General features: G+C 50.5%; 1 protein-coding gene across 2 annotated transcripts in view; it reads right to left on the bottom strand.

The window, feature by feature from the left end:
- Window positions 1-11,210: 11,210 nt before the first annotated feature.
- Window positions 11,211-27,779, bottom strand: part of BAZ1B (bromodomain adjacent to zinc finger domain 1B) — a 110,325-nt gene continuing 93,756 nt past the window's right edge. The window contains exons 17-19 of one of the 2 annotated variants that reach the window (XM_006119603.4): window positions 24,960-25,108; window positions 22,862-22,965; window positions 11,211-22,235 (exon numbers count right to left, since the gene is read on the bottom strand). In XM_006119603.4, coding sequence (XP_006119665.2) covers window positions 21,869-22,235; window positions 22,862-22,965; window positions 24,960-25,108 — 620 coding nt within the window. In that variant the 3' untranslated portion in view covers window positions 11,211-21,868. The other variant, XM_014571765.3, reaches the window with a different exon arrangement.

Below are 27,779 nucleotides of genomic sequence, written 5' to 3'. Positions count from 1 at the left end.
ATGGCGATTGGGGCTTTTTTGCGGAAAAGCGTCCGTGCCAATCTAGACGCACTTTTCCGCAAATGCTTTTAAACTTTCCGGTAAAAGCATTTGCGGAAAATCATGCCAGTCTAGACGTAGCCCAGGGCTATTCAACTTTGGAAGCCCCGGGGGCCACAATGATACTCACGATACATGCTGAGGCCCACAACTTAAGTGTGGTTGCATATGTATACAAATAGCTTCTTCCACACTGACGAGTATGAATACAAAGATGAAGGCAAAACTACACATGCAGGCCCCATTGAAGTCAGTTCTGCTGCTATGAATACAATGCAATATTTACCCGATTTCCACCCACATGACAGCACTTCGAATGTGCAATGATAGTCCAGGCATTTAACTAAGACCATTCTATTGATTCGCTATTATGGAGCGTGTTCCCAGGGGGAAGCATGTTCAAAGGATCCCAATCGTGGGCTGTGTGTTGAGCCTCCTGTAAACCCAAATGGCACTGCAAGCAATGGGCTAGTACCTGGGGCTTCTTGCAGGTCTGGCTGGCCTCAGGGTCCCACCCATGCCAAAAGGGAAGGGGCCAGCTGAGAGCCACAGACGGTTCAAGGGCAGGGCTGTTTCCCCGTTTGTGTTTCAAAGCCTACTGGATCAGCTGACAACAAACCCCAGGCAGAACCCACTCCAGCTCTGCCCTGCCAGTGCCTTGGAAGGAGCCTGGAGGCTGTCCATTCCTCCACTGGTTCTGTTCTCCAGCATTCCTGCTGAGCTCCTTGCAAGGCATCTACTCCTGTCTTCTGCAGTCTCACACCCCTCCTATTCCTGCAGGGAGCAGAGTGAGGGCACAGGGTGGGAAAGCAGCAGGCGTTCCACTTCTGGCTAGTCCCAGTAAAACACCAGGGAACTCCCTCCCTGTGTGCTTCCAGCAACACCTGGCAAGCATGTTTCTCTCTCAGAGCAGGGCTGCTATGCGCTCCAGGCAGCCTTTGCTCAGCCCGGGCAGGGAGGCACATGGCCAATGCCAGCTGCTAGATGGGCTGTTTGCTGAATAAGGAACTTTTATTGCCTCATGCATGGGTGCGACACATGCGTGGGCTGCCCCTGACAATCCAGGCAAGGTAGTTGCCGTCATCAACTGATCCCAGCCTCATGTCTGGGAGAATCAGTTTGCTGAGAGCCCTTTTCAGATCAGGACATGCATGGGCGGGATAGGTGCTTGTGTACTGCAGTGCTGAGGCCTGGGGTGGATGGTGCGCAGGGAAGACACGCATGTGCCTTGCCTCCTCGCTCATCCTAATCTGTGCCAGGTCTAGAAGCTGCAGTTTGGGTCCCTCTCACCCATCCTGAGTTGGACTGTTGGACTCAATGGCACAGCAAAGGATGCTGGGGCTCTGGTCACAGCCGGGGGGGAGAATGTCTCACCCAGTTTCTGGCAGCTGCCCAGGGGGCTGCATCTCCCTGATGTGGGGAAAGAACTATGCTCCCCAAAGGCTGAAATCAGACACTCCTAGAAGGAGCTGGTAGATCTTGCGAGAAAAGCTGAGGAAGGATGTGGAAGTGGGCTTCTTGCCAGCTCTTTCAACGCACCTAGTAAGACCAAGGCCAGAGTCTGCTCCCATGGACAGGCAAAGGACATCCTTGGAAAGTGATGCAGCCCCTGCAGAGCCATAGGGGCACAATGACCCCACGGCCTGTGCACTACACGTGACTGGCCCGGCCACCAAACTCAGCACTTTGCCCCATGCACAGATGATGCGGCAGCCCTTGGGCACAGGAGGAAGTTGCATCAGTTTAATAGACTGTGTGAATTAAAATGGCTTTAGTTACACCTGTGCCACCCTGTGTGGATGCTCTTACTTTGGTTTAAGGGCAAGTTAGGTGGGTTTAGCTTGAGTCCATTAGCTTGACCTGCTGAATGTATAGATCACACCTGTCTGAATGCTGCACCTGCTGTGATTCCTAGGCTGAGGCCAGTGGGGAGGGCTCTGCTTTGCAGAGTGGCTTTGACAGAGCTGGGACCCCAGCAGAATCCTCACTTTCCCTCCTGGCCGGGGTCTCACACAGAGAAGGGAGAAATAGCTCAGGTTACAGGAAAACACTTCTGTCAAAGCCTAGGCAGTGGGTGGAAGCTTGGGGGGGGAACAGTAAATAAAACTCCTTTGAACTCAGGGTTTGACATGGACCCAATTTCACTCAGCATCCCATGCACGGCCAGACCCCACCCCCCACGGGAAAAGGCAGTGTCACAGGCACCTGAGGCTGGGCATGGCCCTGCAGCAGCCTTGCTCAGTCTAGGGGCTGGAACAACAGCAGTTGTCACTGGCAGACCTTCATGGGGGTGCTTCCATCTGGGAGTGAAGCCACAGTGGGTGGGTAGCAGGAAAACTGCCCCAATGAGGGTGTGCGATGAAAGCCGTCTCAACTAGGGATGTTAAGGACTAGTCGACTAGCTGACAAGCAAATGCTTATCTGGTAGTCAACAGGATAGTCGACTAGTTGCTTTCAGATAGAGGCAGCAAGGGGCAGGGAACATGGCAACTTTGCAATGGCCGTGGCGTTTCAAAGGGCAGCACCACACAGCTGATCCCGGGCGCCGTGCTGCGCTGCCAAGGCGGCGTTTCAAAGCGGCAGGGCTGCCCTATTGACTACTCGATTAGTCAATTACACGATACCTAACTTCCTGAGTCTAGCCCTGCACCAGCCTAGAGCTGGCTCCTGGCTGGGCAGGGGCGAGCAATTGCAGCCCTGTGCTCCAGAACCACAAGTTCCCCCAGACCAGCTTGGCACAGGGAGGCTGGACCCACTTCCACCGTGCTACTAGTTCCTGCCTCAGCCATAGGGGGACATAGCCAGGCTGACATTGGCTGGGGGATGCCGTCTCTCCACTTGTCCCGCACAGCTGCCCTGTGTAGGCCGGGACAAACCAGGACGCGGTGGGTTGAGGCAAGCAGACAGGAGAGCCTTGGTGCAGCCAAGTGCCCATCACTGCCTGCAGGAGCCACTTGAGGGGCGTGAGGTTGCACAGCAGGCGATGGACAGGGTCACCACCCAGCCTCTGGGCTCTCAGTCCTACGCAGTGTGGCCCAGTGATCCACCCCATCAGCATGGGGGACCGGGTCGCCCACACAGTGCCAAGGCCTGTACTCAAACCCCAGGAGGGACTCTGGGGGGGAGGGAGGGCAAAGAGCCATGCTGCTGATTTGGCTGCTTCTGCATGAGGACAGCTGCCATGTTGGGTCCTGCTCAGGGTAATCTGGGGGGGTCTTGCTTATCAGAGGCCTTGTCCTCATGGGAGGAGAAGGCCTGTGGCAGCTGCAGCAGCCAACGGGCTAAGTGGCCCTGCTGTTCGCCTGATACTGCCCCAGCCCCACAAATCTGAGCATAGAAGCGTTGCACAGTAGATTCAAGCTGCTGTGATTGATAGTGTGAGCTCTTTAATCCGCCCCCCCCCAGAGTCCCTCCTGGGGTTTGAGTACGGGGGGGAGGGGGCACCCTGTCTTCAGGAGAAGCTGAGAGAGGGATCTGATAAAACAGCTGCTTCCCCTCCCCCCGGGATCTGGGCTGCTCAGGCTCAAATGGGGCGTCGTGCTCCGCCACGCGCTGCATTTGGAAGGCACGTTCCTCTGTCCCTGCCCCACGTCTGAGCTGGGGGCTCTGCTTTGACAGCACAGACGCTGCGCGGCAGCCACACAGCAAAGCTGAGAGCCCAGCACACTGCGTCTGGGTGTGTGCACCTGTGTGTCTGGGCAGTGCTGCACAGATTTGTGTGCCGCTGTACCTGTGTGTGTGTCAGCTGCCTGTGTCTATCTCATGGGCAGTGCAGCGTGTGTGTGGGTATGGCAGAGACAGGGCTATACAAGCATGTGAGTGTGCAGCTCCAGCAGTGTGGACGTGCATCGCGGGGGGGGGGGGCAGTGTACCGCTGAGGCGGTGCACATCTTGGGGGCAGGGAAGGCTCAGTGGGCACTTTGTTCTTCACAGTTGAGCCTTCCTAGCAATTTCTGCCCCGCAGTGCAAACCTGGTCAGAAATAGCATCCCTGGACTAGGTGACTCATGGCAGCACCCCAGCCCCCACCTAAATTGCAATTGGTAATTGGGGTGCAAGGGTGTCTGGGGGCAGGAGCAGGATGACAGGCAGGTGCACGGGCTGTGTAGGCATGGTCCTTGCCCCAGCTCTGGCACTGGGCAGCCTGGCCTTGGTATGAGCATGTCTCCGCTGCCCAGGAGTTGGGCATGGCCCAACTCTGTCCTCAGCAGCCAGGCTGGGCCTGCCACTGGGAGCGGCACGCTGAGCCTCTAAGGAGATCGGCTCAGCGTGCCGCTCCCAGTGGCAGGCCCAGCCTGGCTGCTGAGGTTTAAGATGCATGTGGGTGTAAGCAGCAGGCTCCCAGGCTGTTCCATTGTAGCCCAGTGGCACCAGAGAACCAATGTCCCATGAACACCTGCCTTCGGCCAAGCGGCCACAGGGAGCGGCAGGGCTGGGGACGTTTGGGCACCGTTCCCCCACAGCACCAGGATACTGCATGAGACCCAAGGAAGGTTCTTCTGAAGAGGGGTGCTAGTGAGTGCAGGGGATGAGCGGAGGTGCTTGTCAGTCCCGAGCCCAGAGAGCAAGGACTCTGACTGTCACCACCAGGCCCCTGCGGCTGGGTGTGTTGCTAAGAGATCTGTTCGAATTCAGGGCAGGGCTCTGGCCTGTGTCATGCAGGAGATTGGGCAAGCTGATCCCCCATGAATCCCTGAAACTTAGTGAAGAAAAGCAGGATAAATCCAGCAGCCAGCTGCTTTAGCCAGGTCAATTCCATTCAGAAACAGAGCCCAACCTTTTCCCCACTGGGCCCAGGGGAATGGTGGCTTCTCCAGAACTTGATGTTTGCCCTTCAGGGCTGAAAGCCTTTCGGGAGGAGATGGCAGCTAACTGCCAGTTATGACACTCGCTCCAGAAGGAGCTGGGGACCATGCAGAGCCAGGCTAGCTGATGCCATGGTCCCTTCGGGCCTTGAAGGCAATGAAGCGCTAGATCAGCCTCACACGCCTGTCAAAGTCAGACAGGACTCACAGATTTGTCAGACCACTCTGTTTATTAGCAAAGCTCTGCTAAATGCACCCAGAAAATGTGAGTGCCATACAAGGTTCAAACCCCTTGATTTATACAGTCAAAAGAAAGCCAAGTTAACAGGATTAAAAAGAGGGGCAAAACTTCACATGATTAGTGTGAGGCTAGTCAAGTATCTTCATTTCCACATCAAGCACACAGCAATCTCCTGTCCATATCTCCTTGGTTATCTCAATTGCTTTCTCCCTAACACCTAGGCTGTGTCTACACTGGGCCACTTATTCCGGAAAATCAGCCGCTTTTCCGGAATAAGCTGCGAGCTGTCTACACTGGCCCTTGAATTTCCAGAAAAGCAACGATGCTCTACTGTACAAAATCAGCCGCTATTCCGGAAAAACTATTCTGCTCCCGCTCAGGCATAAGTCCTTATTCCGGAACACTGTTCCGGAAAAGGGCCAGTGTAGACAGCCCAGTAGTCTTTTCCGGAAAAAAGTCCCGATCGCGAAAATGGCGATCGGGGCTCTTTTCCGGAAAAGCGCGTCTACATTGGCCAGAGACGCTTTTCCGGAAAAAGGGCTTTTCCGGAAAAGCAGCCTGCCAATGTAGACGCTCCTTTTCCGGAAAAACTGAAAACGGAATAGTATTCCGTTTTAAGCAGTTCCGGAAATTCATGCCCGTGTAGACACAGCCCTAATGTTCCTTTTCCTATTAACTCTGGCTAGCACATTGATCTGCATACCTACAAACAACATTAACATACTTTTCTTCTTCCTGTTCAGAGACAAACAGTAGGAAGAAGAAAAGTATGTTAATGTTGTTTGTAGGTATGCAGATTCCAGAGTGCTAGCCAGAGTTAATAGGAAAAGAAGCATTAGGTGTTAGGGAGAAAGCAAGTGAGATAACCAAGGAGATATGGACAGGAGATTGCTGTGTGCTTGATGTGGAAATGAAGATACTTGACTAGCCTCACACTAATCATGTGAAGTTTTGCCCCTCTTTTTAATCCTGTTAACTTGGCTTTCTTTTGACTGTATAAATCAAGGGGTTTGAACCTTGTATGGCACTCACATTTTCTGGGTGCATTTAGCAGAGCTTTGCTAATAAACAGAGTGGTCTGACAAATCTGTGAGTCCTGTCTGACTTTGACACGACACAGCCTCCCTTTGTCTCGGGCTGGTGAGTGTGTTGTGCAGCTAGCCAAAGGACTCCTCCACGCCGTCTCAGCGTTCCTGGCCTAGGGCAGCCCCACCATTCAGCCACATGCCACTGGTGCTCAGGAACCAAATCAGAGTCCCACCTCAGACATGCATTTTTGTCCCACGCAGCCAAGGCCCAGCTGGGTTCTGTGCAATGCAGACATAGCCAAGAAGTGCTGGCTATGTCTTTAGTTAACAAAGACTGGCTGGGTGTCTTTAGTTAAACTCAAAAGCAGGGGGGCTGTAATATGCTTTCCTCTAGTGGAGCATTCAGCCATTTCAAACAGCTTGGCTGTGTCTAGACTGGCATGATTTTGTGCAAAAGCATATGCTTTTGCGCAAAATCTTGCCGCTTGTCTACACTGGCCGTGAGTATTTGCGCAAGAACACTGACTTTGTAATGTACAAAATCAGTGGGTCATGCACAAATACTCTGACGCGCCCACTCAAGTATTCTTGTGCAAGAGGGCCAGTGTAGACAGCAACATTAATTTCTTGTGCAAGAAAGCCTGATGGCTAAAATTGCGCAAGAGAGCATCTACGCTGGCACGGATGCTTTTGCGCAAAAGCAAATCTTTTGCGCAAAGGCACATGCCAGTATAGACGCTCTCTTGCGCAAATACTTTTAACAGAAAAACGTTTCCTTTAAAAGTATTTGCGCAAAATCATGCCAGTCTAGATGCAGCCCTTGGCTGTGTCTAGACTGCATCCCTTTTTTGGAAAATGGATGCAAATGAGATGTATCGCAATTGCAAATGAAGCGGGGATTTAAATCTCCCCCGCTTCATTAGCATAAAAATGGCTGCCGCTTTTTTCCGGCTTGGAACTTTGCCTTTTCCGAAAATAAATGAGGGATAAGGGATCTTTCGGAAAAGGCTTCATTTTTCCGAAAGAGCCGCGTCTAGACTGGCGCTTTTTTCTGGCAAAGCTCTGAGCCAGAAAAAAGCAGCAGCCATTTTTATGCTAATGAAGCGGGGGAGATTTAAATCCCCGCTTCATCTGCAATTGCGATACATCTAATTTGCATCCCTTTTCCAAAAAAGGGATGTAGTCTAGACACAGCCCTTGTGATCCCTGGTAAACAAAAGAGATAGAGCTGGCACGCAAGCTGTGTTTGCATCTATAGTTTGTGGCCATTTTCTTTAGTAAATGCTTCCTGACTGTGATTAGTCAATTGTGTCAGTCTGGAATCATACAGCTAGTTTTCCCAGAAGGATATAGTCCATTGTCTTTTGGGTGCCAGGCTCTCTGGATGCCACAGATGTCGGTAAACTGAAAGAAACAGAGAGACAAGTAGCATTCATGCTTAAGGGAGCAATTCAAAGAGCTAAACATCAATGAGTGGAGGACAAGTGACAGATACCTGGCATGTCAACACTTTGTGCAGGAGGATGGCTCATTTTGAGGGGGAGGGTGGTAGGTCCAAGGTTATATAACTAGGAATTATGGGCTGATGTGGAATATTGTGGGAAATGTCCCAAACAGCAGCTCCATATCACAGAGCCTGCTGGGAGGCTAAAGTCCAGTGGCTAAAGCATCAGGGGAAACTTGCGTTCTAAACTGCTGTGGGGACTTGGGCAAGTCATTGCCCTACTCTGTGCTTCAGTTTCCCCTCCCTTGGGGCAGGGGCTCTCGCTCACTCAGTGCACCAAGCACAATGGGGCCTGGATCTGGCCCCTCCGGGAGCTGCTGTGATGAGCCCTGGCAAGCAGCCTGCCAGGAGCAATTCTGCTCTCTGGAGCTTAATTGCTGCCATTCAGCTCAGGTGCTAACTGTGGTGGATGGAGGGATGAAAGCACCTGTGAGGGGAGCTACCTGCCAGAACACCTTTGCCATTCCCTCTAGTGTCTTCAGGCTGGCGTGGGAGCTGCTGTCACAGGTCCCCAGCATTGCTGCAGGCGAGGAAAGGGAGGGGAGAACAGTCGTGCTGGCTGCATCTCCAAGCGGACATCCTGGCCCTGCCTCGGACATTCGAGTCAGACTCCACAGGCCTCTGGGTGGGAGCACAGACAGTGGCACTGAGTCCTACACCCAGGCTGGCTGGAGGAGCGGGGCGGTCCCTATGGAGGTGGGGGCCCATCCAGGTAACTGCAACCCCCAGCTCCTTAGGCTGCAGGACAGCAGGGGTGAGCACCATAGCCACTTTCATACTCCCCAGCTCACTGCAGGGGGTCATCGGCTGCCAGGTGAGAGGCAGGGCCCAGCTTTCTCTGCCCTGTGGGGCCAGTGCCCAGGCTGGCTGCCAGGTGGTTCTCAAGAATGGGGGCCCAGGTAGGGTAGGTTCTAGTGCACAGACAGGCTGGCAGGTATAGTCTGGGGCTGATGCATAGGCAGGGGTGAGGGGATGAGTTCTGGGGCTGGTGCCGAGGCCCAGTGATGGATGGATTCTAGGACTGGTACCCTGACAAGTTTTGGGGGTGGGTCTGGGGCCCTGCAAAAGGAGAAATTTCCTGGTTTAATGACCTACAGAAACATCTGCTGTGCACATGAATGCCCCGTTGCCTCCCCACACCAGCCCCTACGTGACTCCTGCTGGCCCTGATCCCTGCTGCTGCCCCTGGCACTGACCAGTGAGACATGATGCTCTCTGCCATCCAAGCATGGGCCAGTGTTCCAAACACTCCCTGCTTGGCCCGGCTCCTCCCCCGCTGTTTCCGTACCACCGCTCAGAGGCCCAGAGGCAGCACCATGTGAAGGCCACAGCCAAGGTAATTCCTCCAGCTGGCGTCAGCCTCCCCCTCCTCCCTGAAGCGCAAGGTCGCGTGGCATGGGCACAGCTGGCCCCGGTCCTGCAGCAGCTCCCTGCACGCTAGGTATGGGGGAGTGCCTGGCCCAGGGCTGGAGGGGGGCGTGGCTGCTGGCCTTGCATTTCCAACATGGAGCTCAGGAGGAGGCAGCTGGCCAGAGGCGCGTGAAGTGGCCTGGGCCTGAGGAAGACCCAGTTTCCCTTGGCCTGTCACTAAAGCAAACAGGCTAGAACACCCTGCAGCCCTTGTCCTGGGGCCCCAGCTCCCTGTGGATGTGCGGGAAGGTAGCCAGTGCTGCCCCAGCCCCCACTTCCCATTGACCTGGCCCACTAGGCACCAGCTGACCAGATGCATAGCAAGGTGGCTGCATGGGGCCGATACGCAGCCCAGCATCACGTCCCTGACTCAGAGCAGGGGCTCAAACCTGGCCGGCTGTGGAAGACTTTGCCAGCTGAACCAGGGTCCCAGTGGGCCAAGGCTCCATGGGGAGGGGGCATCCTCTGGGGAGCGCTTGGCCTGCCAAGCCGTGCCCTGTTTGCTAGGGGTCCCCTGGCTTTGCAGAGGTTCACAGGCCCAGTGCAAAGAACGGCAGGTGGTCATGGGTGGCTCCCAGGAGACCAGCTATCCGCAACAGGGAAGGAGCCAGATATGGACCCTCCTCCAGGCACCTCTGTCTGGAGACACCTGAGAGGCCAGGGCAAAGCACCCGCCCTAGCAGGGGACAGACTCCTGCAGAAATGCTCTGGCCCCAGGAGTTCTCTCAGGCTTTTCCCCCCACCCCAGACTGGCTGGCATTTCTCCTCCAGGGGCTGGGGAGCACCCGGACTGGTGGCTCCACTCCCCGAGGGCCTGCTCGCCCCAGGGGCTCAGCAGTGAGAGGACAGTTCTCGTCTCAGGGTGGAGGCGGCAGGGCTATGCTCAGGTGGGGCCCAGTGGGAGACAGCCCAGGCTGGCTCCCTGGCTGGGATTCCCAGCAGCTGTTGTGCTCGGCTGTTTGCTTGGGGAAGATGAAAGCAGCAGCCCCCACCCCTGGGCAGTGAGAGTCAATATTGGCTCCAGGGAAATAATCCAAAGTTCAGATCCCGGGAAGGTCACCCAGAGAGCATGGCTCTGGAGTCTGGGATTGTGCTGAGCGAGCGGAGGGGCCTGAGGGAAGGTTGCGCCAGAGAACAGTGCCGTGGGGCAGGGGCCCCAATGGCATCTGCCCAAAGCCATATTTATAACTCATTCATAGGCAGCTTGGCTGCTCCAATGGGATTCCAGCAATGGCTGTTCTGGGCAATGCCTCTGTGACCAAGGCCCCCTCCACCCCTGCCCTTCGCTTGCCCCCTGGCTCTGCCACCTTTTTAGGAGATTGCAGCACAGCGCTGGGCCTCGTGACGCCTCCCAAAGGCGCCAGGCTGGGCCCACATGGAAACATGCCCAGGACGGCACAGAGCCAGGAGTAGGGGACAGGCAGGGCTGGGATGCAGGCATGAGGGAATGGGAGGAAGGGATGGAGCACAGGCATGGGCAGAACTAGGAACAGAGGGTAGCAATGGGGCAGGGGACAGGGCTGAGCTGGGAACACAGGGATGGGGACTCAGGGACCTGACAGAGATGGGAATGCAGGGAGGAGCAGGGCTTGGAATAGGACAGGGCTGCAGGAACCAAGGTCCTGGAACGAGGGAGGGGGCACACTGGGGCTAGCCCATGGCTTCAAGAGGGATGCAGGGTGGGTGCTGTTGGGGGTGGGGGTGAGCACCTGCAGGCAGTGGGGTGCAGAGGCATTGCCACTAGGCAGGCCGATACGCTATTGGGGGTATTGCTAGAGCAGAGAGGGATTTGCTTGCTCCGCACAGGTCCCACTCGGGGCCTGGAACCCTTGTGCACAGCAATCCGACAGGGGCAGAAAATGCCCCAAGCCACGAGTGCCGCTGAGCAAAGGCAGCTTAGGCAACCCAAGTAGATGTGTTAATGGCCGCAACACTTTTGACAGAAATAAGTCCTACCTGTGGTATCAACTTTCATGCTTTGCTTCCACAGAGAAAACAGACAAAACCGTTTCATTTCTACTGTACTGTTTCAATTCAGTCTATTCCTGTGTGACCAGTAATAGCATATCTAGAGTTGGCAGAATTACATTTTTAAGTTTGATGGCTAATACTGATTTTAAAGATTTTTTTGTTTATAGAATTAAATGTTCACAGATACAGAAAATGAGGGATGTTAGCCATGGGAAGAGGCATATCACAATTATTTAATGACAGATGTTGAAATTCAAGCTCTATTTAAAATACAAATTATCACATATCAAAATACACTTAATAAATATTTTAATTAAAACACCAATACGTTCTCAAATGGATTATTTTTTACTTTGCCTGTCTGTAAATATCAATTGTTATTGAAGGAAATATTTTTTCTTGGTTTGTGTGTATACAGTGAAATCAACATAATGCCTGCTAAGGCTGATTATATTTATTACATATGATAGAATGTAATTTTTTAAATTATCTTTGGACATTCCTGCAAAGCATTGGGAGGCTGTTGGAATGAAAGGATCACGGGGAGGCATTTTTATGGACCTGCATTAAAATTCTGTTCTGCAAGAAACATCAGCAATGGGTTACCAGGAGTCCAGTTTTCAACCCAATACCTAGACAAAAAGGGACCCTCCCCAGCCCAGTGAAAATGAGTGAGTGAGGGGTGCGGAGAGAGAGCAATGGAGGGAGGAGGCGGAGTGAACAGGGTGGGGCCTCAGAGAGGAGGGATTTTGTTCAGTCAAAGTTGGCAATCCTAGGAAAGACCTGCGCCAGGACAGATTGTCAAACAGACATTCTGATTTCAAACCAGCTGTGCAGGACTGAAGTGTCAATGCCCCCACAGCCATGGATCTAGGGACATGACTGTACCCCAAGGAGCTGGACTACCAAGGTCTGACCTCCCCTGGAGGCATGCTCAGGGGCCCCTGGCTGGATCGGTAGCAGCCAATGGTGAACCCATGCCAGGCCCCCCAGCTCCCCAGGGCATGGCTCTGGTTCCCCCGCCCCCCACACCAGCTCCCTATGGTACTGCCACCCAGTAAGCTCCCAATGGCAGAGCCACTCCCCACCCTGCTCGCCAGGCCATGGCCCTGCTCCCCCAAGCTGGGCAGATGCTGCATAACAGCCCATCCCCCAGGGAAGGAACAACCCTGAGCCCAGTGCCAGGAGCATCTGGCAAGCCTGAGGGCTCAGGGCTGAGAATCACAGAGCGGGGACATGGCAGCTTCCTGCTCTTGGTGGCTCAGGCTGGGCTCAGAGCAGCCCCTGCAGGTGACAGGCACTGGCCCTTTGCGGACCCTGCGTTAAGCCTGGGCATCATTGCAGCCTTCCCTTGATGAGCAGCTACACTAATGAAGTAACATCTCTCAAGCATCCTGCAATAGGCAGCCCCTCCAGCCTGTGGGCCAGGGCATGTGGGGCAGATGGAGCACTCCCCACTCCAGCCAGACTGCTTCACATTTTAACACCTCGGTCCAGCTGGGAGCAGCGCTCCCTTATCAGACGAGGCTCCTAGCAGGGCCTAGCAGCTGAGTCACTAGGCCAGGCCATTCCCTTGAGCACGGCCCCTGGGGCGCCTCACAGCAGTGCTGGCTCCTGTGCCAGGACAAGAGTACTGCCAGTCTGCAGGTCATCACAGTGGGCCAGTGGCACTGAATGTGCCCCACGGGGCTGGTAGGTCAGGCCAGGCTCAGCGGGCAATGAATGGAGTTGGGACTGGGGAGCAGGAGACCTGGGCCTGAGAACATCACTCCTGCAGCACAGACTCCAGGGCACCACCTGAACTGACTCACTGATTGCCCCTGCAGCAAGGGCCACTGGAGTGTGCTCAAAAATGTCCAGCTGCAGTAATTGCTAACTGGTCTTCCAGCATCCCCTGCTGAGATGCCCAACTGCACCATTCCCTCCAGCACCCCCTAAGGGGACTCTCTCCAACACCCCCTGCTTGGATTCCGCCGGCACTAGTCCCTTCACTCCACCACTTCAAAGGCCCCTGCTGGGACTCCCGCTGGCACCAGCCCTTCCAGTGCCTCCTACTGACTTGCCTTTGGGAAAAAATGCAGAGCTGCTGCATTCCACTGTCCTCACAGACCAGCCCCATTCACTCCTCACTGTTCTGGGAGCCACCCCCAGTTCTGAGGGAAATATGGTGCTTATGCCCCAGCCCTGCAGAACACTGAGTTACTTTACTTGACCTTGCATTGGCACCCTTCAAGAAACTGGTGACAGTCACCAGCCCAGCAACAGCTTCTCCCTCCATTGACAAGAGTTCACACAGCTCACATTGGACATGTCCGATCTGCCAGTACAGGAACAGTACAGTGGTGGAGAGACCATGGCTGCTAGGTGGAGCAAGGAATGAGGAGGAAGGGGTACCATTCTTCTGAAGCAGTGGCATAAGCCATTTACCACCAGCAGCAGAATTGAAAGGTCACGGGAGGATTGGAAGGGGGGAGAGCTGTTGTGAATTAGACCTTCCAGAAATTTCCAAACTATTTGTGTGTGTGTCGTTCTTGCTCATGCCCTCCTCCTGCATGTTTGGCAAATATCTGCAAATCAATGCACTGGAAAGAGGAAGGCGGTGAAATGCCTTCCCCTGCGAGTAGCACTGTGCACACAGCAATCCATGGCCACAATTGTGCTATTTCTGGCTTCAAAAGTCCTGCATTCTGTCCTGCCACAGGGAAGCTCTTGCAGACCAAGCACAGTTGCCAGGTTCTACACTGGCTTCCCAACTGAACACAAACTAGCTCAAGGTCCCTGCCCTGAAGGTCCAAGGCTGTCTTAGGCCTCATCATCTCTCTGCAAAGGCACAAGTTTTGGTCAGGTGTGGCTCCCGTGAGCAACATCTTCACTCCACCACTTTCCCTGCTCTGGATAAGGCCAGGGAAAGGTCTTTGCCTCTCTGGTCATGATGCTCCATGGCAGCTGCACTCTACTGGAGCCAGCACCCTTGGTGGGAGACTTGAGACTTCCTCAGGAGCTGGTCCTAGATGACAGAGCCTGCTACTGCAAGACACCGAGTGAAATCACAGGCAAAGCTCCCTCAGACTTAGGTGTCATTTGTAAGCTGTAGAATCACCAACGTTGGGCTGGAAGAGAGCTCAAGAAGTTAGCTAATCTTTCCTCCCACTCTGAGGCAGGACCATGTAACCTTGACCAGCTCTTTGTGCACCCTGCTCTAAAAGCCTCCCTTAAAAGCCTGGTCCAGAACTTAACTCCCCTTACGAGACTTTTGCTAATATCGAACCTAAGTCTCCCTTGCTGCAGATTATTCCCATTTCTTTTTTTCCCTATGTTTAGTAGACACAGAACAAAAGAACAGCCACACTGGATCAGACTAAAGGCACATCTAGTCCAGTGTCCTGTCTTCCGACAACAGCCAATGCTAGGTGCCCCAGAGGGAATGAACAGAGCAACTAATTGTCAAGTGAGCCAAACTCTTGTTTAGTTTGGAAAAGAGAAGATTGAGAGGGGACATGATAGTGGTTTTCAGGTATCTAAAAGGGTGTCACAAGGAGGAGGGGGAAAAAACTGTTCTTCCTGGTCTCTGAGGGTGGAACTGCAGCAAGGGAGGTTTAGGTTGGACATTAGGAAAAAGTTCCCAACTGTCAGGGTGGTCAAACACTGGAATAAATTGCCAGGGAGGTTGTGGAATCTCCATCTGTGGAGATATTTAAGAGCAGGTTAGATAAATGTCTATCAGGGATGGTCTAGACAGTACTGGGTCCTGCCATGAGGGCAGGGGACTGGACTCAATGACCTCTCGAGGTCCCTTCCAGTCCTCGTATTCTATGATTCTATTCTATGATCCCCATTCACCCATTCCCAGCTTCTGGCAAACAGAAGCTAAGCAATGATATATGCTTGTCCATCCTGGCTAATAGCCATTGAGAGATTTACCTACTTCTTTGAACCCTGTTAGTTTTGGCCTTCACAATATCTTCTGGCAAGGAATTCCAAAGGTCGAATGTGTTGTGTAAAGAAATACTGCCTTTGTTTTAAACCTGCTGCCTATTTATTCAATTTAGTGATCCCTAGTTCTTCTGTTATGAGAAGGAATTAACACTCCCTTATTTACTTTCTTTACACCACTCATGATTTTATATATCTCTATCATATCTTTCCCCATAGTTACTTTTTCCAAGCTGAAATGTCTAAATTGTATTAATCTCTCCTAATATGTTCTATCTCCCTAACAACATTTTTAGGTCAGTTGATCACTGTCCTCTATAAACAGCCCTTAACATATTTGAAGACTGCAATCAATTCCCTTTCCAATTTTGTTCGTGGCTAACCACAATTAGTTTTCATAGGTCAGGTTTTTAAAGCTTTGATCATTTTTGTTGCTTTCTTCTAGACTCTCTTCAGTTTGTCCACATCTTTCCTAAAGTATAGGGCCCAAAGTGGACCCAGTGCTCCTCCCATTTTGACAGTGAGCCATTGGTAATGGCTCTTGTAGTACAGTCCGTCAGCCAGTTGCACAACTGCCTTCCCTATTTGCTCTGAGAAAGACACGTGGAGCTTTGCCCAGTCTTACTAAAAGGTAACACTTTTACTGCTTCTCCCCTTAACCACTATGCCAGTAGCCCTGTCAAAGCAGAAATACTTCTCCTTAGCTATTCTTTCATGTTTCCAGCTTTTAGCAGATTCCTTTTTGCTTTTCAGCTCATTATAGAGCTCCTAATGGAGCTGTGGAGGATGTGTCTATGCTACCATAGAATGCCAATGGCTGGGCTGTATCGCCAGCTTGGGTTCACAGGCCTATGATATGTCAACAAAGGCATCTGGGCTCAGGCTGGAGCCCAGGTCCTAGAACCATCCTACCAATGTGGGGGGGAAGGAACCAAGTTTCAGCATCTATACTACTGCAGTTATCGAAGCTCCACAGGACAAGACAGACCAGAGCTAGCTGCCGATGTTTCATTGCAATGTAGACCTACCATATTGGCCACTTCCTATTTTCCCACCTTTCCTTTGCATCCAGAAAGTTTGCAGTTGTACCTTTACTACTGTCTCCTTAAGAATTTGCCTGATATCCTGCGCTCCCTTATTCCCTATATTTTCTACCCAAAAAGTAGGTCAGGCTGCTTTTTTGAAGTCTACTGTTCTTTTTCTGCTGCTCTCAGTCCTTCCCTTCTTTCAAAAGAATGAAATCTCATTTCACTGATCCACAGGGCTGGAAGGAACTGCAATTCCCTGCCACATTTCACCAAAACTGCTTTCCACTTTCACATCTCACTCAATTCCTCCCTGTTGGTCAAGATCAAGTCTAAAATGGCTATCCCCTGGTTACTTCCAAAACTGCCTGAAAACAAGTTGGCCCCTAAGCATTGCATGCTCAGAACTAAACACAAAGCTCATATCCTTGCCTCAGTTCCCCCCTTACCCCTGCGCCTTGGCTCACATTGGCATAACGATTAAGCCACACGCCTCCCCTCACGCGACGTAAGTTCAGGCAGGCACTTAGATTGGCATGAACAGTGCCATGTCAGCAGGCAAACATCCTGACAATGAATCCACCTCCAAAGAGCAGCCATAGCCATGGTTATTAGGGAGCTCTGCCATCAGCTTAGAGCGATTACACCAGAATTTATACATTGGTTCACCAGTGCTATGGTAAACTTTCTAGCATAGCCATGGACCTAGTTAAATAAGCTATTTCCTATGCATACTAGGAGAAAAGATTCTACCTCCTAAGGGCTTGCCTACATGGAGATTTAGTTCACAGCAAGCTGGTGGTGGGAGTTGATGATGGGGGGGAGGGGAGAAGAGGGTATTTACCCTACTCCAGACTACCTGTCCATGTGCATCCTCCTGACGTACATTAATGAACTGGGATCCAGCCCTGTTTCAAAGAGGACTAGAACAAAGTATATTAATGAACTATCAATACACATCAGCAGGGTCCCCACAGACAGATCAGAGCAGGTTATGGGAGCAGTCACACCCGAGTTTACCACAAACGAAACATTTGTGTAAATAAGTCTTTAAAAAACTTGCAGGGAACCTATAAGCAACAATGAAACACACTGGAGCTAAACTGAGCCATAACAAATCAGTGCAGAAGTGGGTCTATGTTGCTGGCCATTGCAAAATCACAGTACTACAACTAGCACTCTCCTCATGCTGTCAAGCAGCTCTGTACACTGTAGGCAGATGCGACTGGGGGTCCTGAATTAAAAGCCAGCAACAGGCTGCTCTCCACATGTGATATCCTGCCAATGGGCAGGCTTCTCTGACCTATTGGAATTGCCAAGATCTAGCCTGTAAGCACATTTGAACCTCACTAATTCATACTCAACTGAAGATTGACTATGTTCCATGCAGAGAGGCACATACATCACAAGCCATCCTGTTCTTTTGAGTCGAGGGCAGTGTGTGTGTAGACACTAGAGCAGTGGTCTCCAAACTTTTTACACCCAAGATCACTTTTTAAATGACAGACTAAGCCAAGATCTACCGCCCCGCCCCTTCCTTGAAGCCCTGCCCTCTCTGTTTTCCTCCTCTCCATCACTTGCTATCCCCAATCCTTATACTGCTGCTGCTTTTTTTTTATTCTTCTGTAGGAAGAGGTTTTTCCAACATTTGGCCTGTCTACACTGGACCAAATGTCAGGAAAAAAAAAAACCCTTCCCTACACCAGCCACGGAGGGAAGCCTCCGACCCGCGCTCCCTCCGGACTGACCGCAGGGCAGCTGGGCTGGAGCGAAGAAAGGCGGCTGCCCAGCCAGCTGGCCATGGTGCTCAGCCAGGGTGCCACCAAACTCCACGTGGGCAGGTGCAGAGGGGAAGCCACCCAATCAGCTGGAGCGCGGTTCAGCCTCCTCTGGGCTGAACGCCACAGCCAGCTGGCCAGGCAGCTTCTCCTCTGCGCCAGCCCACGTAGAGCGTGGTGCACCCTGGCTGAGCACCATGGCCAACTGGCTGGGCAGCTGCTTCTCTTCCCTCCATCCCAGCTGCCCTGTGCTCAGCCCAGGGAGGCTGCACCTAGCTCCAGCTGTGAAAGCCACAGTCAGCTGGCTGGGGTGTTTCAGCCCTCCCAACCTCCCAGTCCCCACCATTCCTCGCAGCTACTCACCTGTGTTGTTGCTCAGTGTGTAGCAGCTCCTCAAATGAGGAAATCTAATGTAAATGTACTGAGCAGGCGCGCAGTTCAGAGAGGGCTCAAGAGCTACTCTTAGAGCCCCTGAGATCTACCGGTAGATCGCGATCTACTGGTTGGTGACCACGGCACTAGAGGATACTACCACCAAAAGAACCAGCAAGGATATGCTGTAAGAGTCTTGGATTTCAGAGCAGGTGCTAGAGGGAGGTCTCAGTACTAAAGGCTGGAAAGAGACCAATTTGAGTCACATTTTAACTGTCAGGTTCTACTGTACCTCTTAGGAGCCATAAATCAGGTATCAGAAGAGCTTCAGATGATCTCCTAGAGAAAGCATTCACATCTCCCCATAGCATCCAGCGATCTATTGGAAAAGGCTTCCAAAACACAGCACAACCCAGAGCCCCCACAGAGATTTTAAACTACAGCAAGCCAGGAAATTCAGTTTCTTCACAGAAGTATAACTTGATTCCTTGTAACTCTATGTTTGGTCTCAAAGGATATAAGTATAAGTTCCAAGATGCAATTGCTACAAAACTAGGTTTGTATTTATTTAGCATTTTTGCCTCAATATATGAAGGCATCAGAGAAACCTGGTTTTGGCTTGGGACGATTTGTAAGCATAGATCTATACCAGCATCTCTCCCAAGCACAGATGCAGCTTATGTTGTTGTTAAAAAGTTATAGATATAGCTTATACCTGTTCCCAAGTAAAATAAGCTATACTGGCAAAAGCACCTTTATGCTTATCTTTGTCTACCTGAGGACTTTTTCCAGTTTAGCAATGCTGTCTCCCTGTACCTCACGCCAAAATAATCACACCCTGAACTGACAGATAACATACTAGCCAATGCAGACCTGAACCAAGTTTATTTGAAAGGTCAATCAGTCACTAAGATAAGCGTAGTAACCCATTCTATCCCAATTGACATGGCTTCCATATAGATCTACCACGACTTCTCAGTGTTAAGCAGTGCAAAGTGTCCTGCTTGCACAGAACATTCTGTGGCTAACCTCGATCTGGAAGTCACGTTTCTTCAGACCTGCCAAAGGGAGGTGTCATCAACACCACTGGCAATGAAGCTGTTGGATCATGGAAGGCAAACAAAAATTCCATTAAACTAGCAAGGAAATTTTGTTCAAAGTACCAGTCAAATGATACTGCAAACTCTCCAGAAAGTTCACTGTGGGGGTGGGAAAGCAAAGAATTCCAGACTATTGCCCTTGTACACAGCAAATCTTGTTCTTTCATCTATCAATTTCTCTGAGTAAGGAAAAGTTAGAGGCCCCATTTCACTGATGGGGCAAGGACTGCAGCAAATTGCCTTGTAACTTGGGCTGGATGTTGCAGCTAGACTGGAAATAAAGGATAAGTTAAGAGTAGCAGTGATTAATACTTGGAACCATTTATGAGGATCACTGTGGAGACTCCATCACTGGCTGTTTCTGAAATCCAGACTGGGTTTTCCAGGGATTTTTGGGGGCCATTTTATGGCCCGTGCTGGGGAGTCACACTCAATGGTTACAATGGTCCCTTCTGGCACTGCACTCTACCAATCTAATCCTAGACCAGTATCTCAATCACTGGGCCAGGCTTCCTCTCTAGCCTAAGGGGCAGTTTTCTTCAAAGTTCTAGGTACTAAAAACTTGCCCCGCGGGAAAGCTCTATGCACCCAGACTGCATTATTTTAAGTTCTGAAAGTGACAGTATCAGACTCTTGTACAGTCCTCAAACAACTGCACACAGGGTCTATTTCTTCCTACATATTAGTTCCAGTCTCTTCCTCTTCCTCTTCCTCAGCTCATTCATGGAACACAGAAGAAGTGGGCTGTGATGGGAGAGAGACCTGCGCTGAGCACTACTAGGGTACGCATGGACAGACAGCAGGACAGGATTCTCTACAAGCCGTTTTACAAACACAAGGATGTGATGTTTATTTTTAAATTTTCAATGTATTACAATACAGCCCTTGGCAGAACCCCAAGCCCCCAAATAACTTTAAAAAGTACAGTTCCAAAGGTTTCACTGTGTAGGAGCTGCACAAAATGGCCAGTGTTAAGAAAACAAAGCCTTCAAGTGGGGTGTCAAACACAAGTGCCAGTGCTAGTTTAGTGGGATAGGACGGCAGGGCTGGAGGAGGAAAGGAGGAGATTGGAATTCTGCTGAAGGCTCACAATAGCAATTGACAGTCCAGGACTGAACCAAGTTCTAAGTTTAAAAAACAAAAACAAATACACAAATCTGGGCTGCCATCTTCATTAATATTTTTATTCTCAAATTGTAGGAGTTGCAAAGTTTTTTTAAATTTAATAATCAGTACAGAATAGCTACACAGCTATTTTGTTCCAATTTAAAGACGTGTAATAAAAAGTTCAGACCCTGATGTTGTTAGACCAAAATCTGTCACAAGGAGGAGAGGCAAACCAAGTTTTGCTTAAAGAGAAATCAAGAACGCAAGTGGCACAACCTGTGGGGTACTCATGACAGAGCAGCAGCTCTCCTAGACAACCCACTAGTCAGCCGTTGTGCGACGGGGGCAGGTGGATGAGGGTGGGGGGCGCGAAGGAGGCTGAGTTAGTGGAGTCATTACTATAAAAGAGGAGAGTAAATCTAAGAAAGGGGTAGTGGGATTTCACTGCCCCCTCCCCAAACTAATCCCCCATCTCAACTCCAGCTACTGAGAAGAAAACAGGAGTTTTAGAGGGGAAAAATATAAAGCAAACACATTTTCATATAAATTGTACTGTACATGTGCCAAAGCAAGACGAAGGTATTTTACAAGGTGTTCTTTGTACAGGCTCACTGCTAGAAACAAGTGACAAACTAAAAAATTAATTTAAAAAGTTACACAGAACAAATTTCTGCTGCTTCCCTGTCCTGGGGCTTTTCTATGGGATGCGTGGGAATACCACGCTCTGATACGCCCCTGGCATTCGGTTCATCCCCTCAAAGGGCTACATGATTATGTGCTGTTAAAGGTGAGCTGGGGAACCAACAATCTATTCCTTGCCATGTCTTAAGTGGAGCACTGCAGTCAGAGGAAAGGCCAAGCCCCCTCAAGAGTATGACCTCAGGAGACTGCTCCCCCAGAAGAGAGAGGAGAGAAGCAAGAGCACCATGAAGCCATTTGTATTATGCTGGTGAAGCTGTATCTCCATAAATGAATGTAAGTGCTTGCTCACTCTACATGTCCCTTCCCTGGGGACTCCAAATTAACACCACAAACATACACAAACAAGAACGGCCCATTGGCCTGATCACACAGTCCTTCTTTGAAGCATCATGTTCCTTCCCCATGCTAGATGAGGGCTGGTTTCACATCACAGGCAGCAGATGGCAGGAGGTCCCACAGAGCTCCAGCGTTGGCTGCTCAGCAATAGGGGAAGAAAGCAGCGCCATTCCGAGAAAGCTGCGCGCGCTCCAAACTGGAGGCGGCTTCCCACTTTCCTGTCCAAACAGGATTAGGCCAGTTCCTCCTCTTGTTCCCACCTTCTCCTTCTAGCAGGACAGTCTCATAAGAGCTTTGTGTATTTTGCTGGAAGCCGTAAGTCACCTCTACTCACTTGATGGATGGCCAAATACTTCAGGAAGTTACAGAGAAATTACAAACTAGAACTGGTCACGGGAAAGGCTGGATTAATAAAGAAGTGTCTGCTGCTTCCTAAATCCCTTCAGACAGCCATGCCTGCTGCCCTGCAGCACCGCGAGGCCTGCTTCAACTCTGTCTCCCCCCAGACTTCCTGCCCATCATTTCTTTCTCTTTCGCCCCCTGGAATGTTCAGTGACCTCTGACTCACTGTCCCCTTCCTGCTCCTCTAATTCCTGGCGCCGGGTGGAGGGCTTCTTGCGTTTTCTGCGGGAATATGTATGACCAGGTAAGTGTTTGTGCAGCATGTCAATCAAACACTGTTCTGTCTTCTCCAGGCAGGACAGTACATGGCTCCCATTCTGATTGTAATGCTCAGCATTGGAGAACACCTGTTTGATGTCAGACAGGAACTCTAGCACAGAGCGGTAGCTGCCACACGAGCACTTGCTCTGCATAGTCTGGAAGTCCATGGGGTTGCTGATGACCTCAAAGTAATCTTCAGCTTCCTCTGTGGTCACTGGCTCCCTGTCAAAGGAGGATTCACAAAGATAAGAAAAGAATTAGTGCCAGACACCGGTATTACCCAGATACTAGCAGGACACAGACACAACCCTGTCATATCCACTGGCATGGATCTGCACCTCCTCCCAGCAACACCACAATAAACCTTGGTGCCTTCAGCCCTTTACGCACCAACCAATAGCCAACATCCCCAGAGAGGGAGCCAGATAACAGACCAGGGAACTCAGGCAGTTATTGTGGGACTTGGAAACAGAGCTGAATTTGAACTCTGGGGATGATAGCTATATGCTCCCCACAGGGAGAAGCATCACAGGTGGTTTTGAAGGAAGATGGAGAAAACACTCCTCCCCTACTTGTAACACTCGCTGTTTCCATTACTGTGCAGAGAAAGGAAAGGGAGCCTGACACTTTAGTTTTAGCGAACAATCATTGTTCCCTCCATAGAAACTAGTCTCCAGAGATGCTGAGCACAGGGGTTCCTAGTAAAACAGACAGGGCCACTTCCCTTTACTCTGATACTTCCTGCCTGCAACCACCATTTCATATAACCCTAAAGTTTATCCACTTCCAGTGCACACGCAGTGATCCAAGGACAGTGCACACGAGGAAGGAAGCCTTAAGTGCCTCACCTGAAGGGCCAGCTGAAGCGGTACTTGATGAGCTTATTGAGGATTTCCTCACACTTTTGCAGCTCCAGTTTCTGGCGACGTGAAGTCTTTTTAGTTTGAAGTACCTGGTCACATGAAATGGAGCAAGCTATGATTAAAGGGAGTGGAACCGGCATGTGATTTAAGTGTAACCAAAAGAGAGGCTTGCTGAGCAGCAAGCCAGGGTGTGCCTGTGTAGCTCACTAAGTAGCTGTGAGGATCATGCAGCCACGTACTAACAGGTCCCTAACGCACACTAGCAGGGTCAGCCTGTGACATCACGTGTCACAAGCTAGGGTACTACAGTCACTCACACCTTAGCTTGCTCACTGCTCGTGCAAGCACCAAGCAGAGAAAAATAGTATCTTAGCAGGGTTTTCCTTTTCAATCCTATCCCTGAACAGGTGTGTCAGTGCGTAGGGAAGAAGGGACACTGCTATAAAAACTAACCCCCACCATCTTCTCTGCAATAATCGAGATGCAGGCTGCTCGGCTGCAGGAGCTTTGATGTTAGCAGCCAAGAAATGCCCTGGCAGCTTGAGTTACAAAATGGGAATCCTGTCCAAAAGCTTTGACAGGAATAGTTTACAGGCTGCCCTGTCCTTTTTTCCAGGGGCAGGAAGTTTTTTCAAAGAGGTTCAAAGACAGCATAGGCAAAGCAAGTGGCCAAAGGAATAAATGACAACAAATGGAGTATGCAAATACCTCCCCCCTTGGGCCCCCTGGGTGAACAGCATGTGACAGGCAAAGGACAGGAAGAAAGCAGTTGTGATTCTGTATTAACAGGCCTGCAGCAGAGGCTACCATGCCATTTTAAATACCAAACAGCAGCTGATGGCCCCAAGCTTTGCTGTACTGAGAAACAAGCAGGTCAGCCATTTGCCTAGGGATTTGCAGCAGGTCACCCACTACTATACTGGCATTCCTCATGAGCTCCATAGGTGTCACTGCACACAAATATGCTGGGCACAGAGGGAACGGTGGTAATATCCTGGACCAAGACTAACATTGTCAACAAATCAGATTTGCGCTGGCAAAGGGGGCAGGGAGCTAACAGGACATCTTCTCAGTCTACAGGGTTGGCAAGAGTGTGACAATATTTTACCCAGGTCCTCAGTTACTGCTAAAGGAGACCCTTCCTCCCCCAGGTTCCTCTAGCTGGCTATGGTGTGCCACTCCTGCTCTGGAGAGCAGGCAAGCAAGCAACAAGCCAAGGCCAGCAGAAAAGGGCTCTCTTGTATAGGTTAGCACACAGCAGCAACAGAACTACTAGCCATTCTTTTACCCCATCCTACCCCAGGCACACTAATGCAGAAGGAGCTTGAGCCCCAAACCTTGCACTCCAGCCCAAAAAACAAACCCTGCTGCTGCTAGGCATGCTAGGAGGAGCTCTTCTCCCATAAAGGCAGGCAGCAACAGCCGTACTGTTAACACTAGACACAAGATGTACAGCAGAGCTGTAGAAAATGCTAGCAACACTGCCCCATGAAGAGAGAATGCCAATATCCCCACGTAACCCAAATGGCTACATCCCTGGGACAATTACAGCACAGACCCCACCCCCAACTCTGCCCTTCCCAGTGAACCCACAGGATTGGCTCTATTCAAACCCACAAGGTTTTATTAATTAAATGTTAAGTGAAACATAAACCAGCTAAATTATGTTCTGAAGGTTAGGGAGTGACTGTCTGGACAACAACTGTCAGAAAATGGCCAAGCCTGGGGAGCGAGGGTCCAGCATTGCTGGCATTCTATCACAGTCCCGGACCCTCTCTTCCCCCACCTCTCTGCACAGACATATGGATACTATTTAAAACCCTTTAACAAGCTGCAGGCTGCCTGCTAATCAAGGGGGACAATGTGTGAAAGCGGCTGGGGAAGAATGCCTGGCATATCTGTGTTCCGTTTGTGCTGGGCCCTTGAGGATACACTGCCTTTGTTAGCCTGACCTCAGGCCTGTGTGGATTTCACGATACAATTCAGGGCATTTCTTTGAGACGAGGAGGGGAAGGAAGAGTGGCACCTGTTGAGTTTATAACTCATGAAGTGAACAATCTCCTGGGGGTAATATGGCTCTTACCAGTTCATCAATGTCTGCTCCGTTGACAGGTGTAGCCCGCTGCCGGGGTCCTCTGGTGGTATGCGACTGTTTCTTCCCTCTGTGCCTGCCTTGCCTGGTAGGGTGCATCATTGTACTCTGCTTGCCCTTGGCTGCCTTCCTGGGTCTCACTAAAACAATCAGCCAGTTTGAAGGACAGGTTCACTTTGGGAGACAAATCTGAGAGGCTCAAACCAAAGACAGGAGGACAACGGACAAAAGCCTTTCAATCTCTAGGCTTCAGCTCCTAATGTTAAGAAGGAGACTCAAGTGTTATCACCTCGCCAAGCCACAGAAAATGCCTCCATCACAGGCAATGGCTAATAACTTAATTTCTTCAGAGACAGTCATAAAACAGCAATAGTGGAACCATTCCACGAAGTATTCAGCACCACATAAAGGTTTCAACAGAGAGTGTACCATCTCTGCCCAATTGTACCAAAGCAGGTACAGTCAGACAGCTGTCTAAGCTAGCTGGAGAGGTGCTACTTCCCACCCATCCTTCCCACCCATCCTTACTCACTTTTGTATACCATGAGTAAGCCAAGGAATCATATCCATTCACCAAGTGAAGCAAGTGCCCCCTTTCTGGTAAGGACACTGGTAGCTGACAAGGATGTTATGCCTACTCATGGGTGACCACAGACCCTCTAGTTGGAGGGGATTTGGCTTTCTCAGTTTTGTGAGCAAGGTTCAGCTGTGACAAGGTTGAAGCAGAAAGCACCTACGGTTAAAATTCTAATATCCCCAAGCCCTCTATGGAGGGTGGGAGTGAGTGAGTGAGTGAATTAAGCCCCTGAGGTAACTTACCCCTTTCCTTTACTGTTCAAACCAGAAACATGTGAGAATCCTCTGGTTTCCTGTTGTCCACTTGCTCCCTGCCAGAGATGGGATGGCTGAATGGGTGCCTTTACAAGCGTTTACAAGTGGCCCACACAATGGGATAAGCCAGTTGCTAAGTCCCCCTGAAAAGCTAACTGTGTGCACAGTGGGTGTCGAGTTACTCTGGCAGGGAGCTGCTCCACATGCTGGACTTGGTAAACAATGGAATTTTATTCCCAAACATTGGGGCTGCTGCAGTATGTTCCAGATAAATGTTTTTTGCCCATTTGTCAGCTTGCCTGTCACCATTTTAAATGGAGGGGAATGCAAGCATAGTGACAAACTGTCTCCTGTCTTAAATTTCTTCTGCGACCCCTGGGCACTGGGTGTATGTTGGCCTTTCTTCCTGAGCAAGCGCCTTCCACCTGGTCATAAATGAATATGAAAGCTGTGTCCAATATTCAGCAATCCTTCACTTGTGGCCTCTAATCCAGCCCTGTCCAATAAATCATCTTGTCAGGTCCCCTGTAGGAGCAGCGGGATATCTGTATACTGTCGCTCCTGCTTGTGTGTCAAGTTCGCAGCATGTGTTACATGTCTGACAATCCAACATTCTCTATTCTATCCTCGGGATAAACGCTACACAAGGATTAACTGCGACTTCTCCACTAAAACAAAAGTTTTCCACCGTGACCTTTCCATGCTAATGCCCTGTAAAGCTGGGGGTTGAGTTTAATGCTTTATTTTTAGTGACAGTAGCCCTCTTTTGCTATTGTCTGAAAACCTTGGCTTTGGTCCTAGAACTGGAATGCAACAAGGACTGAAGATACTCCAAGTGTGGCCATGGATACTCCAGAGAACAAAGAGCAACCTATATCAGAAGATTAAGGAACACCCCAGAAACTGAACATGGAAAAATATGTAAGGCCTGAACTAGTCAGCTGGAGCTCAGCAGCACATCACAGTCCCTGGGTGGAGACCCTTGAGAGAATGTATACAAATCCCGAGTCTCACTCACTGAGTTCCAGCTCCAGCTTTAGATGCAGAGTCTGATCTGAAGCTACAACTTTCATGCCAATGATATTTCCTTTGTTTTCAGCTGCTGTGCACGTGCATTTCAGGGATCTTTCCAGTTCACGCTTCCTGATCTATACCACCAGAGACTATCAAAGTCCCCAAAAACAAGACAGGGGGAAGGCATGGCAGGAAAAAAGAAACTTTTCTTCTTCACACCAAATCCAGCATTTGTTTTACTCAGTCTGGAAGTGCTAAATCTTTTACTGGACCAAGCTTCAGATCCTCAAAAGCTTGTCTCTCACCCCCACAGAAGTTGATCCAATAAAAAGACATGACCTCACCTAACTTGCTGCTAGTAGCCAGGGGTCCCAGAACACAGCACTGTACACGTTTTTAACCCTATGACTTTATTTCACTCAGCTGCCAGAGAAAGAGCTGAGGACAGTTACTAGAGCCCTGGTTAGGAGCTTCGCAGTCAAATGTCTGTTCAGGTCATCAAGTCCCTGACTTTTACTACAGCTGAGACAGCAGTGTAGACTGGTTCTACAGGAAGTGACAAGTGAAGGTGAATTTTAATAGCATACAAAGGGAACCTTGTGGCAATAGGCTAGAATTTATACCCCCAGACCCAACAAGACACTTTTTAAAGTGCAAAACTAAAAGTTCTGTTTTGGGGTAAGGGAGGAGGAGACACTGTATTCCACTTCCCAGTGACAGCAAATGCTGTAAAGTAATAAGGCTATTAACAAATAATCAATCATGTGGCTTGCTAACCCTTCTGAGCCACAGGCCCCTGCTGACAGCTTAGCAGCAGTTTTTATTGCATCAGCTGTGAATCAAGAAGCGTGGATGGCCACACTGGAATGCAAGCATGCTCCCACTCCTTTGAGCTGATGTAAATTTGTGCAAGGACTGTCTCAGCCCTGAAGTAGCAAAAGACAAAGGCAGTCGATTCCCATTTCT

This window comes from Pelodiscus sinensis, chromosome 21 (assembly GCF_049634645.1).
Source record: "Pelodiscus sinensis isolate JC-2024 chromosome 21, ASM4963464v1, whole genome shotgun sequence".
Lineage (NCBI taxonomy): Eukaryota > Metazoa > Chordata > Testudines > Trionychidae > Pelodiscus > Pelodiscus sinensis.
The sequence above is the reverse complement of the archived record's forward strand: the minus strand, read 5'-3'. Positions and strand labels throughout refer to the sequence as shown.